Genomic DNA, 20,589 nt, shown 5'->3' on the forward strand with positions numbered 1-20,589 from the left:
GAGTATCTTGGAAGAAGGCATGCTGGAGGATTCCTGGATCCACAATCACAATACAGGCTTAGGGAAACATAGCGCTTCCCTGGCGTGCATGACAAACACAGAGTAAGCACTGTGTCTCCTCGTGTACAGGTTAGTGCCAACCGGTCCCATACAGAGGAGAGTCGCCCAGAGTGGGCTTCTGCACACTAGTGGGGAAAACAGGGTTGCAGGAGTAATAAGAACGCTACCCTAACATTAACCATAAGTTTGATTTGACTAATCGACTAACGCACATTACTGGAATTAGTTCTACAGTAAAATACACTTTCCAAGAGGCATCAGAAGCCGCAACAGTGCTTAACACAGACCTCTCAAAAAAAGACCTAGGATTTTGTAATTTTTTTATTTAGAGTGCACAGGTGATCGTAGACTCTTCAGAAAAAAAGGCACTGAACAGTAGAAGGCACATAATATTTACAAAAGAGACTCGTCCCCACAAACCTGCACATTACATACAATTCATTCAAGTAGCAAAACAGCCAGGGGTCCATTTCAGGCCTCGTCAGTCTCTGCAGTAAATGGACCACAGTGGGTGACTTCTGGACCCTCCAGCTACCACTGTGCATTAAAAGGACTCAACAGTAACACAAATAGTTCAGAGAAACCAGTCACCACCTCAGTGGCCTACAGAAGAGTGTGACCTGGAAGCAGAGAGTGTGACCTGGAAGCAGCAGCACCTAGGCAAGGTGAATGCAAGTAAATCCCCAGAACTCAAGCATGTAATCCAAGAGGAAGATGTAGCAGCTCAGGTGGTCCTTCGAGAGGAACACATAGTTGGCTTCCGTTGTCCTCCAAAAATGAAACAAGGAATCTCTTCTAAACAGCAGACTCCATTTGGGGTTGGAGTTTGTACCTAAGTAGTTAGAACTCCAGAACGCCCAACCAAGATTGCGTCGACTCACAGATTGGCAAACATCAGATTCCCCGGAGTGCTTTCAAAGTAACGGGAGAGCAGAAGACGAGAGCGAGCGGCCCGGCAATGCAGTGGGCCAATCCAGAGCCTCTTGCGGAAGGTTGGCCAATTAAGGCCAGACTTGAGAGCGTCACCCAGAGACCTCGAATGAGTTCAGTGCTCCTGGTCACAAGGATCACCATATTAAGGAGGGGGCGGGGGATACTGCACTTCAAACTGTGCAAGCGAGGCGCCCTCAGTATTGGCGTTGCGGCACTTTGCTATCCTGATCTGTTGGTGGATCCTGTTGGTCAATGCTCTGGTAGGCACTGCGGTCCTGGGCAACGGTGAAGAAACCTGCATTGAGAAAGAGAATGTCAAACAAGTCAAATCACAGCAGCAACAGAAACCAAAACTAAGTCTGGGTAAATCAAAACAATCCATAGCTGAACACCATAAGCCGATGTTTAGTCTACAAAACAAGAGACACCGTGAAAGCACACAGAGACCCCAGAGGTGATGGATAATTGTACAGTTCAAGGGACAGGACACAGATGTTCCTTAAGACCCAAACGTGGCATAGAAAACATGAGACTATAAAAAGAAAGCAGAGGTGAAGCCAGTTCTTTTTTATGAGTGAGTTCAATTCTGGCTGATGTGAATTTTTACAGAGGATCTCCAGATGGCACAGTACTCCCAGTCAGTTATGGAGAGCAGCTTTCATGCTCAGTCTGGTGATGAAAAAGTACTGAGCGGCTCTTAAATCGCTGACTAGAAAGTACAGACTTGGACAATTCCTCCCAGAGTGTGACTGTAAGGTTGCACGATAAGGCCTATCTCTTACGTATACCACCAAGAGGGGAGTGGAGGACAAACAAGAGGTCACCTGCTCTCCACGTTTGTATTCTCCTCTGGTTCAGATTTGTAGGACTTAGAGGTACGGTCCAGCTCAGTACTTTGAGATCCCTCGCTTGGATCCACCCCGCTCTCAACATGCCCAAGTGCCAGGTCTCGGCACGGATAAGCAGCCTACCCTTCGCTGTTGAAGGCACAAAAAAGGGAAGACAGGAAACCTTTCCAAAGCACTGAAGAGGAAGAGCTGACAACGAGTGAGAGAGAGGGAGAGGAAAGGGTGGCAGTTCAGTACTGCTGAAAGGCAGCCGGGGGTGCTCTCGAGTCCATGCTGTCACACGTAAAGCGGCTTTCAGTCGAAGACTCCAGATCTGTAGAGGAAACGGGAAACACAAGACAAGACAACGTAAAGCACAGACAAACAAATGATCAACAAGGGAGAGACAACAGGAAGCAGACAGCTCATCACAACAGGAGAAAGGAACCAGCAGAAGGAAGAGGTAAAGGAGGGTTACTAGATCTGGTTTTGAGGACCTCACTAGAAGAAATGTAGCCTTGTGGTTAGGCAGTGCACGATGACCACAGGAAGTTCTAATCATGGCTTCCTCACAACCTTTTTAGGGCCCAAAACAGTGAAAGTGCTTGGAAAAGAGATAGGCCACTAGTATCCAGTGATTTGCAAGGAGGACACATTTAACTAGGTTACTAAAATCAATGCAAAAGTAGACGTTCATAAACCTGCACCAATTTATTGGTGTGTACAAGACTTTTAGAACAAATGCCACCTTCCTTGCACCTCAGTGCTGTTGGCTGAGCAGCGGCACCCTTAGTTGCAAATGCCATTTCTCCTCGAATCCAACGCTTTTCTCTCACAACACTCAATTTTTTTTTGTCCTCTTCCAATTACCTTAAATCCAAAGCACGTCCATGGTCTAATTCTACTTATCTGTTATCTGCTGCAAAATTCTCCTCTTGGCATACAGGTCTGTTTTAAGCATACCCACACAGCCCTGCAAGGCACTGGTAACTCACCCCCACCACCAGAACTGGTGCACAAGAAGGAATCAGAGGCCAGTCATAGGACCGCTGTAATAAACCACACTGAAGTTCATAAGAATCAAAGATATGATGTCCCGGGCTCACTGTGCCACTGGATTCAAGCTATCCTGGCTGATGCGGGGTGAAACCCCAAAACCGGTCCTAGGATGCTTGTTTCCGGTCCAGGGAGGAACTGGCTTGGCAGTTCGAGCTGGACTGTTCCCACGAGGCACAGGGTCAAGACCGTTTTGCAGATCGCCAGGTCTAAACTGGGGTGGTTTGGTGAGCAAAAGAATGAGGGATTTAACCCAGATCTCATGACTGGGGGTGAAGGTTTTGATTTGTTCTGCATTCCATTCATCAATTGTGTGTCTTTTTCTAATGGGGACCACAGCATGGGCGGTCATTGGATGAACCCAGATATCTGATAAGAACCTACACTCATTCTGGAGGCCTTCTGCCCAGTCTGACTTCCAAAACCTGCACATGCAATCTATTTTATCCTCACACAGTTTTGGCTCCCAGATCTCTGCCACTCACCAAAGTTGAGGTTGTGTTCTCCTCCACGCTCTCGGTACATGAAATACACAAGGAAGCAGGAAAGGGGTTTGAGAATGAGGCTGAGGATTGCCATGCCAGCGCTGAATCGGAAGAAGTCCTCTACATGTCCCTGCTCCGCCGCATTACTCGAAGCCGCATAAAGCACAGCAAAGTGGATGATATCCGTCAGGATTGTCAGCGAGAGCCCCACCAAAAACTAGAAACAAAACACAGTCAATTACTCAGTCTAGTAGCCATTACAGACTCTTCCCCCACTGCTCCGCAATGAACGCATCCCAGTATCTGAATCAACTCTGAGGCATACCCGCTTAGAGCCAGGAACCTGTACCCACCACACCATGTAAATAAATTGCCAGTAAAAAGGCCTGCAATTGACAACAGCATATAGGGGAAAAAAAGCCCTCATTTTAGAAATTGATAGTGGAGGACTGGAGTTCTCTCACATGGCCTTTTTGACAGCTCTGTATTTCTCTTAGCAGCACTACTTCCAGAATTCAATAAAGTATCTAGTTAAGTAGAAAATCTCCATCATGTGTGAAGTCTGCACCAAATAGATTATAATAATTAAAAGTTTTTGTATAATACATGTAAATCTCAGTCTAAAAGCAGGTGTAATTTAGCATTAACATATGTTTGCAATTGTGCAGGCCAAATAAAAATAGAACTTGCATTATTTCACAACACCACATTCAGTACCATGCGAGTGCAACTTTGTGGAGAATATTTTGCACTGTTCCAAGTTACTCACGCACCCAGTCTTTTTAGTTTATTATTTTTTTTTATTTCTAAGGTCCCTTCCATTCCTTAGGCCTCACTGTTGATCAACCCTGACCCACTGACTTCTCCCACACAACCTACTCCTCCTCTTTCTCCAGTGCAATCTACTTTAGGTTTTATTTTTTTCCTCCTTTCCCCCAAATTACAATTTATTTTTGATAGCCAGATGCAGTTATTTACTGCCCAACAACTCTGTTTCTAAAAAGCAATTTTTTTGCAGATGTTTAAATCATTTTTTTATTTGCTACTCCAAGTGGAATTCGCCATCTTGGAATGGTAAAAAAAATATAGCCAGTGTGTCATGCCATGTGATCATGCGCAGTGGCCCCATGTAAATGATCATATCGCTTTGCCTTTGAGCCAGATTATGCAAGCGGGCACAGAGGCAAACATGCCCTTAGGTGCAGTGAGCTCGCCACAAAAAGATGGCACGCTAAAGGCAGCCCTCTGAAGGGGAGAAACGGGGTCTCATGAACCTTCCAAGACACAGCCCTGCAGACGTGTACAGTCACTGACTGCACCGGCCTGCAAGGGCATCTTCAATCCCTCTTTCAAGTACAGTCGGGTTGCTGCCTGCACGGTGAAACACAGAGCAGCTTTGAAGCAGCCGACTGGTATTACGCTTGAATCTGGGCAGCGCAAGTTTGCGAATGCCCTCGGGCAGTGCATTTTTTGTAATAGGGTGCACTGTCCCCGTTTGCGCCTGACGCACCCTTTGAAAGGTGTGCCAACTCACAACCATGGAAAATGCGCCTTATGTATAATAAGGCCCATGGTGTTCAAAATCAGAACATATATAAATGGATGTCTCTGCAGGTATCTTTCGCTAACAGTGAACCCACACTAACATTCATCGGCCAATGCAAGCAACTCCAACCATGGCCGGTTCCAAGGGATTTATTAAACGGAAGAAGAAATCTTGAGTTCTAAAAGCCACTTGAGAAGGAAATGTATAATGGCAGTTTATCAAGCAACCTCTCAAGAGAAGTCAAGCGCCTGCCATCAGCATCATCTCTACACTACCACAACCTCTTGTAGAAAGCACAACTTACCAGAATCACAGCATCAAGGGAGTCTCTCTGGGCAATGGCCCAAACACCAAGGGCCAGCACGGTGAAGTTCCCCCAGGCATAGGACGGCGGTAGCCAAGCCATGCAGCCCCTGCAAGGGAGAAGACAGAGTAAAGGTTAGAGTAGACCCCGACCAAGCACGCAAGTTGTATACTTTGTAGGTAGAGTCTGTAATCGCTGCAGTTTGTAAGGATTTTATCTGCTTGATCATATGTGTAAGAGTCCAAAGGATGTGAAAGAGGAAATGAATGCAGAACAGAAGGGTGTGAAAATGGGCCAGGGCTGGTTGCACAAATGTCACAGAGTTTGGGAGGTTTCTGTGGAGCCTAGTGCTGGGAAGTGAGGTGTCTCAAAGATCACAGCAGAGGGCTCCAGGAAGGATTACACGGATATGAAAACGAGCTACTGTGGAGGGGCGGAGTTTCCCTCATAGCTGCCTGTCTTCAACAGGTGCCAGCCACTAAACATTAACAGAATATTCAGATCTTTCTGACGGAAGTGCTCATTTCAAGTTTTTCCTCGCTTGTAAACAAAGCATTTACAGAGATCTTACTCTGCTTCACAGAAGATGTTCCCAGAAAAGGTTAAAACAGCAATGCCTAGCCTCTTTGATGTTGATGGATTATAAGCAGGGGCGCTCCTCCACTAAGGCGGAGGAGCGTCGCCCCACTGCTTTAAAGCAGTGCAAAGTCCAAATCGAACGATAATAACAGCCGGCCATTATTGGCATTTTATTTTTACTATTGCAGTTGCACCACAGTGCAGACCCGTTGATGGGGCGGGGCCAGCCTCCCCTGATGTCATGGCAGGAGGAGGAGTGATGGCTGCATCTAAAGTGTGCGCGAGGCTTTCACCAGTCGTCTCGGGGCGGCCAAACCGACATGCGCACTGTGCATGTTCTCTACAGGCAATATTATTCAGCCTTAGTGGAGAACATGCCTAGCCTCCAATCACAATGCTGCTCAAGGCAGATTTGTGATTGGTCAGGGGATTCTGTAAGGCTGGGTTCTTCCTGCTGGAGGAGAAGAAGCAGCAGCTGCGACGGCGACCTCCAGGTAAGTTTGCTTTTGTTTCTTTTTTTCCCAACCCCTGCCCCTACCCCCACCATAGTTCCCTACCAGCCTCCACCGATTATAGCTTAGCCAGAAACCCATTTGCTGCAGGGACTACTTGCACCAACAGAGACCTCTTAAGTAAGAAAAAAATTAAAAATGATTCAAAGAAAACTAAAATAATGATTTGGGGCACAAACAGTAAAGAGGTCAGAGCAACATCATTCTTCACTGGCGTGATAAAGGAAGGCTCAGGCAAATGTTACATATCCATACCCAGCACAGGACTACATCTTGAAATGAAAAGCGTGGGCTTATCAGCCAGGCTCTTGAACAGAATGAACATACTGTGATGGCGATGGCGATGAATAAGCTTCGCCAAAAACGTGGGCACTGTAGGCATAACACTTGGGCATGCTAGGATAGTGCTAGTGACACAAAGGCAAGAAACTCACTGAGTTGCAGATTTAAAAATCTCTAGCATAGACCATCTTGTACAAGAAAATTGGAGAATCTGAAAACAGGAGGTAAGGTTTACGCACAGACGTAAATACTTTTTTTTTTAAAACAGATCTTCCGTATACCTCCCCTGGCATCTTAGCATACAAATCTATTGAACTATACAACTAAGAAATACCCAAGCAGCAAAGATAATTTAATTTAAGACTGCTGGCAAGAATTCTTTAGCTACCACGTTCCATCTAAAAGGGAATAGATGATGCCCTTGAAAAACAGAAGCAAGATATATGGAGGCAATGCTGAAACAGCGCTCTAAGAAAACCCTGTCGGTGGCAAACCCTAAACAACGCATGTGCATAAGGTGTGGCCAATCCACAGTGCAAAGTAACACAATGATGCTCCTAAAGAAATCCTTTACATGCTAAATGTTAACAAATGATCAAATGAATGGACCAACAAGTAGATGCCACTTGTGTCGTATCCTATAAGTGTGCATCATGGAACAATTTATCTCTGATCAATTATTCAAAGAAACCAATAACAGAATAGATTGCCTAGGGTAACATTTTTATTCAGTTCTTCCCTCGTTTAGTTTTCTTTGACTAGCATAGTCTAGCAGCCTAAGACTTCAGATCTTGGTAAAGTCAGTGGTCCCTTCTCTATCGGGTGGTGTGACGCCTTTGTCTTTACCGACATCAAGTGTCCCCATTTCGTCTGGATTGGTTTCAGACTCTCAAATAAGGAGTATTTTTTCACACACCGGGCTTGAATCATTTATGGTATCGAGTTTCTCTGGAGGTATTTTTCCACGCTGTCGGTTTGCTCCTTGTTTTTTATTTAGATCATTCTGAGTAGTTCTTCACAGGCACTTGTGACTTCAAGAAGTTCTTGAGAGCGGGTTTTATTTAGTAGTCTTAAGAGTGTACGGGTACGTTCGGACAGGTTTTCTGTCCCTTACATTTTGCATTTTTTTGGACTGGGTACTGAGGTACGCTTTGACCAATTATCGAGGTTTAGCTCGTCTGGCACTGTTGCATCAATCTCCATTATGTGAATCCAGAAGTATTTCTAGGAGAAGCTATTTCCGGTGGTGATAATGTGTCACTGTTTGTACATAGGTGCTAGATCAAGCCTATTTTAAGCACCTTTTTAGGTTTTGCCTAGCAAATGCGTACGAAGTACGAATGCGCTAGGAAAACCTTGTGTTTTTCTCTGTGGGGTCGGGTATCCGCCCCCTCCTCCCATTGGCTAGCTCCATAAATGGAGGCTAGCCGTTGGGAGAGGGCTCTGTCCGTCAATGCCGGACCAGATTCGGGGGCGTTCCCGAGAATTTTTCGCTTTTGGCGACGTCACGCTACGTCAGCCAAAAGCCGGGAACGCCCCCGAATCTGGTCCGGCATTGCCGGCACCCGCCTTCCTGCTCTGGCCGTGAGAAGGAGCCTCACTTAGAGCGCGTGGAGCACTTTTGCTGACCTCTAAAGCCGGTGCCCACCCGGCATTGTCTTTGTTGGCCCCCCCCCCCCCCGACTCCCGCTGTGCGAGTGCCCGTCCCCGCTGTGAGATTTAACCCCCTCTTGACGAGATTTAACCCGCTCTGGGCCGGTCTTCCAGGCGTGGGCGGTCCAGACTCTCCTATAGTGCACGCCAGGGTCTGATGGGGGGGGTCCACAGAGCCAGCTCCTAGAGGCCTCTCAGCCCGCTCTGGGCGCTGGATCTGAAGCCCGGTCTCGAGACCCCTGCCCCCGCACAGCAGCCTCGTGTCAGCGCCATCCTTCCCTTCATAGCTCCTCGCGGGGTGACCAGCCTTTCCATCCCCAGGCGCTACATTCCGTAAACACAGGAGCGGGATATATGGCTCCCTGAAGACCACCTTTGCGCGCTCCTGTCACGCCCCCCCTCCCCTAATACCAGGGTACGGGGGCGTGCCCGCACACACGTGCACTTCATTCATGCTGGGCCCCTCAAGGCGCTTGTTCCTTTCGAGGCGCCCCACGCATGAGACCCCTACTGTCTGGGCCCCGCCCACACGCACTTTATAGCGGGGGGAGGTTTAGAACTACAGGTTCCAGCATCCTTCGAGCTTCGGGCTGAGAAGCCAGGAGTGGCAGAGAGCCGAGCTCGAGGCGACGGCAGTGATGCTGCAGGGGCAGCAAACTGGGGGCGCTGTATGTAGCCAGGCCGGAGACAGCTGGGGGGTCTGACTGCAGCCGCCTCAGATGAGACCGGCCCGAGAGGCCGCTGGCAGCCCGGCTGAGTCTGCAGACTCTGAACCGCACAGGTGCTCGGGGTTGGCCAGGGTCACAGTGAGTCAATGTGTCCCGCTCGTTGTTTGTCCTGAATTTTAACCTTTTGCTCTGAATTTCCAGTCAGTGCTCCCAATCTGCCTTCTTGCCAGGTGGTCTCCTTCGGCATACACTGGAAAGCTTAATATGTATTTTGTAAGATTGTTAACTTTTTTCAATCTCACAATATGACCCGAGTGTGCCTTTGTGGAACGTGCTTTGAATACGGACAACGACACTGCTGTGCTCATCTTATTCAACATCTGCGTCACAGAGCACAATACCAAAACTCGACAAAAATAAGTTAGGGGCACACATTCTTTTTGCTTAGTCATGATTAGATGACTTCCAGCTGTGTTGCTTCGTGAGGAAGATATTTTGGCGGTAGCACGCTCAGATAGTCCTCAGATGACTGCTCGGGATACTGTATACAACCTTCCCTTACTGACTAAATACCAATACAGCAGACCAGGCCTTAGCACGACGTGAACAACTTAATTTCCAACTGCTGCCTTTGATAAAGCCGTCTCTCTGTGAAAAAACATACGTTAACGAAAATCATCTTGACTCTGGAATAAATATACATCTGAAGGTGCAGACTGGGATGTGTCAAAGACGGAGGGCCAGCATTCTACAGCTTTGAAGACCCCCAGCTACTTTCATAATGAAAGACAGAACCTCCACCGGTGGACCAAACCAGCACTGGCTAAGCCAATTGGTATGGCATTGGCTGCAAGACTTTGCCTATGTCAATGCTTGTTATTTTTTTCCTCCCCGCTCCTTCTAACGGCTGTCGAGGTACTTCAGTATCCCTGCTGTTATTCTGCCCCCCCCTTTGTCCCTGGGGGGCCAGGAAGGCGGAGGCTACTTCATCGCCAAGGACATTAGGCCAGAATTAGCCAGACGTCCTTTTCCTGCCCTCTCCCAGCCTGCCCACTCCCGGCCTGCCCACTCCCCGGCCTGCCCACTCCCCGGCCTGCCCACTCCCCGGCCTGCCCACTCCCCGGCCTGCCCACTCCCCGGCCTGCCCACTCCCCGGCCTGCCCACTCCCCGGCCTGCCCACTCCCCAGCCTGCCCTCTCCCAGCCTGCCCTCTCCCAGCCTGCCCTCTCCCAGCCTGCCCTCTCCCAGCCTGCCCTCTCCCAGCCTGCCCTTTCCCAGCCTGTCCCTTCCGTGCCCTTTCCCAGCCTGTCCCCTCCCTGCCCTTTCCCAGCCTGTCCCCTCCCAGCCTGTCCACTTCCAGCCTGTCCACTTCCAGCCTGTCCACTTCCCGGCCTGCCCACTCCCCGGCCTGCCCACTCCTCGGCCTGCCCACTCCCCAGCCTGCCCACTCCCCGGCCTGCCCACTCCCCGGCCTGCCCACTCCCCGGCCTGCCCACTCCCCGGCCTGCCCACTCCCGGGCCTGCCCACTCCCGGGCCTGCCCACTCCCGGGCCTGCCCTCTCCCAGCCTGCCCTCTCCCAGCCTGCCCTTTCCCAGCCTGTCCTCTCCCAGCCTGCCCTTTCCCAGCCTGTCCTCTCCCAGCCTGTCCTCTCCCAACCTGCCCTCTCCCAACCTGCCCTCTCCCAACCTGCCCTCTCCCAACCTGCCCTCTCCCAACCTGCCCTCTCCCAGCCTGCCCTCTCCCAGCCTGCCCTCTCCCAACCTGCCCTCTCCCAACCTGCCCTCTCCCAACCTGCCCTCTCCCAGCCTGCCCTCTCCCAGCCTGCCCCTGCCCTCTCCCAACCTGCCCTCTCCCAACCTGCCCTTTCCCAACCTGCCATCTCCCAACCTGCCATCTCCCAGCCTGTGCCCTCCCTGCCCTCTCCCAGCCTGCCCTCTCCCAGCCTGTCCCCTCTCTGCCCTCTCCCAGCCTGTCCTCTCCCTGCCTGTTGTCGTGTCCCGGCGACAGCAGGCAGGAGCGTGCACTGCGTCCCCGATGTAACAGCCCTAAAGCAAGCAAGAAGTACGCCCCCCTCCCCCCAATCCCTGTTAGGTAGTGGAAACTGTCCAAACTGGGGTGCAGACAGCCCCTCTCACCTTTCGGCCTGGTACCACTGCACCAGCCGCACTACTTCCCTACTGACCATTCTCCACTTCAGCCCCGTCTAAATTACAATTCCTGCTTGTGACCCTTTTGCCTGCTTGTTTTCATGACCCTGTTGCCTGCTTGTGCCTCTGTGTGCCCCTGTTACCTGCTTGTGCCTCCGTGTGCCCCTGTTGCCTGCTTGTGCCTCCGTGTGCCCATGTTGCCTGCTTGTGCCTCCGTTTTCGTGCCCCTGTTGCCTGCTTGTGCCTCCGTTTTCGTGACCCTGTTGCCTGCTTGTGCCTCCGTGTGCCCCTGTTGCCTGCTTGTGCCTCCGTGTGCCCCTGTTGCCTGCTTGTGCCTCTGTGTGCCCCTGTTGCCTGCTTGTGCCTCCGTGTGCCCCTGTTGCCTGCTTGTGCCTCCATGTGCCCCTGTTGCTGCCTGCTTGTGCTGTGTGGGTGTGTGTAGAAGGCTCTGTGTGGGTGTGTGTGGAGGGCTCTGTGTGGCTGTATGTGTGGGAAGTTGTGTGGCTGTGTGTGTGGGGGGCTTTGTGTGGCTGTGTGTGGGGGGGCTTTGTGTGGCTGTGTGTGTGGGGGGCTCTGTGTGGCTGTGTGTGTGGGGGGCTCTGTGTGGGTGTGTGTGTGGGGGGGCTCTGTGTGGGTGTGTGTGTGGGGGGGCTCTGTGTGTGTTTGTGTGTGTCATTTGCGAGAGATAAAGCTAGTGGCATTGTAAATGACAATGCCATTTATTTATGTAAAAAAACATAAATAAAAATAATGTCAAGAGCAATGCCAATAGCTCTAACTTTAACAAAGGCAAAACCATTGCATTGTAAATGCTTGTTCTGCTTGCGTCCTATGGGTAAATGTGCCACATTTGTATGCATAATGATTGCTCGTTGCTGCTTCAGAGTGCTTTACCTCGAATACCTCTGGCCTTGATTTTATGGTTACGTACGCCTTTGTGTCTTTCATGGCTTTGGGCTCTATGGTGCTTTTTTGGTTATTTGATCATATTTTTGAGTGCAGCTTACAGTTGCCATATCCCTTTCGTTCATGGAGTCTCTCCATCTGTAACAATTTCCCAAACTGCTCTTATTCTACTGGTCAACTTGAGCCATTCGGAGTCAGTCCTTCGAATGCACAATGTACACATCTGCTACAAAAATAGTCAGTCCCCTTTGGTGACAGGAAATTTAACCTTTCTGCAAATGAAATAATATGGGGTGTTTGGGTGGAGGGGATAGAGGAATGTGAAAAACAATGCAATACTTGGCCTTCTCTTGGGTGATGGGAAGCTGTCTTCTCCAGGCCCATGCAGTGATCAAGTAAAAAGGAAAACTGTGCACACAAAACCCGATAGCACTCGAAGGGGATTTGTCAAACCTATGAAGATTGCTGTGTGAAGGATGGCAAATCTGAGGATGGCCTGCTGGGTACTATTGGATGGGGACAAGCCTGAGCATGCTCTTAGGAGTACTAAATGATGGGTGGGAGCGGAAGGGAAGCGCCCACCCCTCTGCCCCACCAACAGGTCTGGCCTCGAAGGACTGTTGTATGGTAATGTGAAGCATTGCAGGCAAGTAGCATGGGAATACATATTTATATGTTGGAAGCAAAGAATTGTAGAATAATATTGGTGTAGGCTTAAAGTTTAAGTAACAGTTGCACTGTGAAACCAGACCAAAAAAAAATCCATGTAGGTTAAGGACTTCCCTCCTACAATCTGTGCAGCTGCCAGAGAAAAACAACATAAATGAACTAGTTATCTAAGACACATACTCAATACTTCAATGTCATGTGTGTGCTCCGGAAAGTGCAAGCTTAGATAGCTGAAAAAATAAACAAAATGATCACATCTGCAAGGGGGGAAGCACTTTTATTGTAGGAGCACACAGCGTCTGCCCAATCAAAACATGCACTCCTGCTCCCCAACATGTGGATGGAGCCGAAGCCCCTCTAGTGGAATGATCCCATAATTGTCTGGCGACAGCAGTGCTGTCAAGCAAGGCCATAAAAAGAGCATGTTTGAAGAAATATTGGACAAACTTACTGAAAAGGCAGGCTTGAATGCGAGACCTTGCTGGGCCATTGTATCAAACATTCTGGATAGGGAATAGTGTTTTTAAAAAAAGACCATAAAATGCCTTCACACAGTACAATAATACTGAGAATGCAATGTTCATGCTGGAGACCATGTCAGGGCCATGAGCCATGTACAGGCAGGAAATGGGGGCACAAGATGGCGCTGGTAGTGTTTACTCTGCTGCGAGTTCCAGGAGTAATCTCCCATTCCTGCAGGCACTTGGAAGGGCTGCCTTTTTCTCCTTAAAAAAACCAAATATGGGGCTAGAAGGAGTGGACTTCATGGTTGCTTCAGTGGTACTGAGGAGAATCAGACTACATGCATAGCTGCCAAGGTTTCAGATTGCTATGTGTGACATTTTCATAATTTCAATGTAATTATGAGTGACATTTCAAAGACTAAAAATCAAGCAATGAAGAGGAGGGAAACATAAAAATATCAAAAACAAGACTCATTTGAGTAAGGAGAAACTCTAAAAGACCTTAAAACTGGTGCAAACGAATGTGGCGGCTGACTCAAATACAATGAAATTACGAAACTGCCATACATAGCGATCTGAAACCATGGCATCTATGCCACTATAGACGCATTTCAATAAGTAGCATGATACAATACAGCTCACGGTAAAGATCGGATATGAAAACAAAAGTGGGACAAGCAGTGAATTAATGCAAGAACCAACAATTAATCAGAATGGAGTATATAGAGGAGAAAGGGCAGACGTGGCCTGCACAAAACAGTACATCCAGAAGCCGAAGCCCATGCTCCGTGGACTCAAGAAAACGTCAACAATAAGAATGCTTGCAGAACAGTGTGTGATTGTTTCTTTTGGACTATTTTACTTCATTATTAAATTGCATCCATTCCTGATTTAAGTGCGTGTTTTTGCTGTGATAGCTGTGGGTTCTTGATGCGGATATTAGAACAAGAGAGGCTGGCGCCAATCATTTAGACTAGCGAGTATGGAATCGACTTGATAAATAAACAAAAAGAGGCAGCGTGTGGGTGGTAGTGAAGGACATGCGTTTCCCACACACAGTTTTGCACTGCTGCGGTCCGTGCTGCTTCTTTTGTGTGGGGGTGGAAGCATACTTTACTCCCACCCAGAGTTAGAAAGGTTTACTCTTCCACCAATCATGCTGCACTGACTGATGCACGTCCAAACAATTTTGCACTGCAGGAGGATTTGAAGAGAGAAGGAAGGCGGGTTGGGGTGCATGGGGGTTTATAGTTTAAAAGGAGCGGGAGCGTGCAGGGTGCAAGTTGCCAAAATGCCTGCTGGTCCAGAAGACAAAAAGAAACACTTCACTTACTCTGTGTCAGCGCTGACCCCATTGGTGGTACAGGTGCGACGATTGCCCTGGCAAAGTCCAGGGCAGCGCCGCGGCCGCAGTCTGGATCAGACACTCCGCAGTCTCTGACCGACTGGACTGCAGGCGGCAGCTGAGGCAGTAGTCATGCTCATGCACCACCACCACGGCGGAATCATTACGCCGGCCGGCTGCATTTTGAGACCTGCAGCGGCAGGCCAAAGACTTCTGGCTGCGAAAGAACTAAAACTATGCCGCGCAGCCCTCGCCCGCCCATGGCGCCAATGGTGATTGGGCAAATGTAATCAAGGGACAGACTCATGACTTTACCTCAGTGAATGCGCGGTATCGTGTGAAACATTACATTGTAGCCAGCTGCGAGCAGAGCCAGCCCCCAAGCTAAGAGCTTTGGCATTCAGTGGAGACTGGAGGTGCCAAATAGCAGCGCCGCTGCAGACAGCCTGAGGCAAATGCGTGACAATGCATTTCAGTGTGGTGATGCGGACCACCACACTGAAATGTGTTAGTATCACGCCTGATGCGTGGTACTTGGCAGGGCTGTTCAGGTCTACTCAATAACCCATTCTGTGGAGGAAATCACATGCAGTGGAGCATCAATGCCGATTCAGCTCTTGGAAAATCACTTCCGGTGGATGTTAGAAGACTATGGTCTCCATCACCATTCAAACCTTTCCTTCCTTGGAATGATCACCATAGGTTATCAATACAATGCTGCATGGTGCTAGGCCCTTTCATGTTTTGCCTCTTTGATGTAATCCTACACATGCAGCACTTGAATTCAGTACATGTCTATATCATAGGAACCAGCATGTCACTTTTGGGATGGACAAAACACTTAATTTACACAAAAAGGTCATTCATCTAACCGAAAAAAACAAATTTCACAAATCCAATAAGACCATGATTAGATAAATAAAAACAAACCCTAGAAAGGCTGTGTTTATATATTTGGAACTGGCAATCCTAGATGTGCACTATATTCTGTATGCATTAACAACAGCAGGTTTTATATTCAACGGTGGATCAATATTTGATGTTTACGATGTGGGCAATTTAACGTATATTATACAGGTTTGCTACTTTCAAACATTCTTCTACAGTGCCAGCCTGTTAAACTTTTTTTATTAGTTTGCTTTTGTGAGTATTCACAGCGGATGTTTGATTGTATACACAGCAACTTTGCAATGGGAAACGAAAGATCGAAAATAGCGTTGAGTGCCTGACTTATTAGCACGGTCAGATGAGAGCAATAAAATGCCATCGCAGAAGAACTTGGTTTTCACTAGCACCAAACTCAAGAAAAAAAGTAGTCGACAATTAGAAATATGGTGGATGGGCTAAACGCCATCCCTGAAGTATGAAGCTTGCATACCCTCTGTGCCTCAACCAATCACAAAGACAGCAACTGCACTGAGTGTGCACCACGGTTCATATTACCTTTGTTGGGATACAGAATATTATGGTTTCATGTATACTCATAGAATCAAACTTAGGGCGCTGGCTAAAAGTTCATAGACAGATACACGACAGGAGACACTCCTCGGAGAAAACATTTATCTGTAGACGCTCACAACCTAAAGTTGTCCAATTTGAACCACAGTAAAAGTGAAGTCCCTACAGTGGTAAAGAGCAGTGTTCTCCCAAACAGAGAAATCGACAAAAATGAGGGGCAAAAGAACAATGACAAGTGTACAAATGAAGCAATTTAAATTTAAAACTGTTTTAAATTTCTGTAAAAATGTTAACTTTATTTTTAAAAACACATTTTTATCTGTAATGCTTTTATGACCATGTCGAATAAAGCTTGTTTGACTGACTGAAGCAATTGCTTCTGCATATATTAACTCATGGATCTCAAATATGCAGCATAAAAATCTCGTTCGAAGAACAGTCCCATGGTATACTAAGGTTTTGTTTATTTGGCCACGACCTCCAACACAGCAAATCAAAGCTGCAGGCAATGTTGTACGAATTGGGTATCCCTGTGGCCTTCTAAGACTGATGCAATATATATATATATATATATATATATATATATATATATACACACACACACACACACATACGACTGGTAATGTACTAGTATAAACAGCATCAAATGTGTCAGTGACAGGATTGGGTCTTCTCATCCCTATTTAATGTAATGTCCATATTTCTTACTTGATTAAGTCTTGAGCAGAATCACATCTCTGAGTTGTTCCATGGTGACAAATGATCTTCTTGGAGCACACTCAAGCTCTCGATCTGTTTCACTTAATGGTTGTGACATGAATGACCAAAAGATTAATTTTCCCAAACAAACCAATTTAGACCAAGATGCACGATACTTGGTAACTCAGGATGCATCGGAAAGAGAACGTAAAGGTGGAGAGGCAGGGTAGCACTCTAGAAGTGGTAGGCAAGTAATATTACTAGGGTTCCACAAGTAACTGCAAACGGTCAGGGATCTCGTGTCAATGTGAAGAAACATCCTATTGAAACAGCAGCCAATTAATGAATAAATAAATAAACTTGCAAGTGCCGTACAATGGCTGTTTGTTTTGCAATGCTGGCGAGCTTATAAACCAGCTTTCGTTCCAGTCTTGGTTTATGCTGCTTCTGCCTAGTTCTTAGATAGTGCAAATACTCTAGTCAAATTTAAGGCAGGCATATGAACACATGCTCTTTCATTGAGGAAATCAACTTTTTTTTCCAAAAAATTTTATTGACAAAAAAACCATCAGGTTCATGACCGCTTACATTCATCTTTGGCCCGGCAAATCAATAGCAAGACAGTGTTTCGCAGGATCAAGGATACATAGTTCTACTAATCCCAGAGATTATTTCGTCTTTTGTAATTACAACATCTTTACATGGTTGAGAATCTGCGGATACAGTTACGAAGCTCAGTTACAGGGTCGTTCTAATGTTGGCTGCCCGGTGAGGGGTCCTCCACAGTCCCTCCCAGCCTGTTCATTAAAGTGTGTCTCTCCCTCCTCACTTTCCCCATGGGAGAAATACAAATATCACTCCTATATTTGTTCCACCTACCCCATTTGTGGTCCCATTTTTTGGGGCAGCCTCTTCCCTTGAACACCACTTTTTCAGCGATCATGGTATAGTCCATATCGTTCGCCCAATCCCTTACACGTGGCAGCTCGTCCGCCCCACATTTTTGGGCAATATTGCGTTTGGCTATGGCCCATCCCATAGTGGCCCACGACTGCTCCGCCTGTGAAAGGTCAGTTGCCTCCCATATATTGAGGAGACATAGTTTGGGGGATGGTTGAATAGATTTACCACTTGTCCTGGTTAGCTGCTGGGTGACATCTGTCCAGTACTGTTGTATGTGGGGGCAGTCCCAGATTATGTGCGTGAATGTGCCAGTGAGGTTACATCGTCGGAGGCAGAGAGGGTCCGGTCTCCTACCCAACCTAAACAATAGTTTGGCGTCGAAATAGACCCTGTGGAGCACCTTGAGCTGGACCAGCCGGAGTCGCATGGGAATCGCCACCTCCCTGGGAAAAGCGAGCGCCTCCCTCCAATCCTCATCTTCTATCTCCCCCAGATCGTGTTCCCAGCTCAACCGTAATTTCAACAATGGGTCAGCTCAGTTATTCACTATTTTTTTATGTCAGGGAGATGGCTTTACGGTCTACTGGATCTAACAATAGTCGGTCCTCCAGCGGGGAGGAGTCCGGAGATGGGCTACCCCTGGGGAGGGCCGAGTCACTGGCGTGGCTAATTTGTAGATACCAAAAAGCTTCTGAAGGTGCGAGGTGGTATTTAGCTTGAAGATCAGTGAATGTGGCCTTTTTCCTCTTCATCCACAGGTCACCTACCCTAGAAATCCCGATCAAGTCCCATTTGTCAAACCCTGGACATGTGCCGAGGTGGCCCAGTATATCCGGTTCCCACAACGAAGTCGCCTTAGTTAGATGGTTATGCCACCCCAGCTTACACTGGACTGTGTGCTACACTTCCACCGTGCGGGCAGTGGGACCAGTTAATTGTAGCTTATGACAATTTGAATAAAGTGCCCTGTTGTAACCCCCCCCCCCCCTTCCCCATAAGCCAATGATCCGTTCTGAAATTAGGGTAATTGTGCGGTCCGAACACCCATCTGTTAATGGCCGTCAACTGCGATGCCCGATAATAAAGGCGTAGATCCGGTAGCCCTATACCCCTGTCATACCACCCCATGGTGAGTTTGTTTATGGCAATCCGCAGAGGCCGACCCTCCCAAAGCATGCCCTGCACCACCCCCTCGATTTGGAAATCAACTATTTTTGAGCAAATTAAACTAGAGCTCGTCATCTTATCTAGAAATGTTGAAGCACTTATTCCGCGCTTCAGTGGGACAAAGGACATTCTGCATGCCACAGCGGATCCACTCTTGGGATCGCCCTGCAAGAGCCGACACAATAATAATCCTGACATGTGGTCGGTCAATGCTGGACACAAAATTAAGCAACTGGGTAGATAAAGTAGACATTGTATTTCTGCTAAATGACAAACCCCTTGAGTAAAATGCAAAATACTCATCAATTAAAAAGTAATTCCAAGTCAAAAGGCTGAGGCTCTAAATACCCGAAGAAGTAAAACCACAGGCACCAATTATGTTAAATGTATTGATTTGAAGGTTATGACCCCATATTCCACCTCTTTGAGGAAACCCATGACCGGCATAAATTTATAGCATATAAGCGAGGATACCTGGCTCATGGATAGGTATAGGAAAGACAGACAGCAAATGTGGATGGTGTGAAAATGACAGTTTTGGAGAATCTAACATGGATTGCTGGGAAACTGCATTCTAATTTTGATGAATTTAAACGATCCCAATGACTGCTCACAAGCGAGGTTATACTGGGACAGGGTAAAAAAAATTGCTAATGTAAATTTAATGTATACACGAATTGCATTTTCCTATCCAGGTATAGTTTGCATGTTTAGCTTTAGGAAATTGCAGAGGAGTTTTTAGGTTGGTCTCAAGGATGGCGCTGCCCAAAATCTAAAATCACATACTATAGAGCTCAGGTACTGGGCATGCCACTGGGTTTAAATGTCCTAATAGGAGCTTACAAAAACTCTGAAAGGAATAGTCCTTGACGGAAGATCTTATGTAACATTTGCTTTTCACGAATACCTGAGCTTCAGCCGCAATTGTGCCATCATTATCTTATCTTTCAATTTACCTTGCTGACTGCCCTTACCACATGATGGCATTGCCAATCTCTTTGTCACTAGGGAGTTGTGTAATGCCACCAAGAACGTGGTGCTCCACTTCTAGGATTTACTCGAATAACATACTGCATTCTGGAAGTTGTAGTCCTGGTTCACGTTAGTTCATCTCATTGAATGATCACATGGGAAAGTCAAAGGATAACCACTGCATGCATCCTGCAGGTGGGTTACTCCGTCTCAACGGGGACAATTATCCAGACTGCCGAAACATTATACCCACTGGCTATAATGGGATTTATATTTCGGTGGATGGGATATCCGTCACTGTTGTGACAGAGTAACCTGTTCGCCAAGGTCGTAATCATGCCCTATGTCTCAGGAACTTTGAGCCCAGGTGGGTTTGAAAGGTCTGCAGGACAGCAGTCAAGACAGAATGCATATGTAGAATGACGCTTGCCAGCAGGTGTACGTATCCACTAGACTACACAACCACTCACTGTGCACACGCAGACCGCAATATGCAGCCTCCCTTTGTAGAAATGCATCAACAACCATATACAAGCTTCAAGTGTACAGGTTTTGAGTCAAGAATGTTCCCTGCATATTTTTACAGTTGTGCACCCTAGTGCCGAGTATCTCAACTTTAGTTTTAACTTTTATTCTGATGTTGTTGCACCCAGCGCACACGAGAATTGTGCATGCATGGTAGGTCATGTGAAAGGCAACAAGACCCAGAGCATGGCTATGTGGCCTGAAGGAGCACACCAACTGTGCCTTCCTCGGTCACTGGACTACCATCCATGTCCCAGGACATAATCATGGTGTGGTGGTGACAACACACTGTTTTTGTGATCTGTAGTACAGCGCATGCCTTTTTCCAGTCCTCGAACAGCGAGATGCCTGCAAGCCTCAGGTACATTTTGGCTACCACGTGTGTCCCCAAATCAGCGCTGACATCACCAAGTGAGGGGTCTATGCAC

At 47.6% G+C, this 20,589-nt stretch overlaps 1 protein-coding gene across 1 annotated transcript in view; it reads right to left on the minus strand.

Annotated features, from left to right (window-relative positions):
- Positions 1-363: 363 nt before the first annotated feature.
- Positions 364-20,589, minus strand: part of AGTRAP (angiotensin II receptor associated protein) — a 44,751-nt gene continuing 24,525 nt past the window's right edge. Inside the window, exons 3-5 of the mRNA XM_086921298.1 lie at positions 5,212-5,320; positions 3,362-3,578; positions 364-1,288 (exon numbers count right to left, since the gene is read on the minus strand). Of these exons, the coding sequence (XP_086777424.1) occupies positions 1,188-1,288; positions 3,362-3,578; positions 5,212-5,320 (427 nt within the window). The 3' untranslated portion in view covers positions 364-1,187. The remainder of the gene's footprint in view (positions 1,289-3,361; positions 3,579-5,211; positions 5,321-20,589) is intronic.

This window comes from Lissotriton vulgaris, chromosome 5, assembly GCF_964263255.1.
Source record: "Lissotriton vulgaris chromosome 5, aLisVul1.2, whole genome shotgun sequence".
Lineage (NCBI taxonomy): Eukaryota > Metazoa > Chordata > Amphibia > Caudata > Salamandridae > Lissotriton > Lissotriton vulgaris.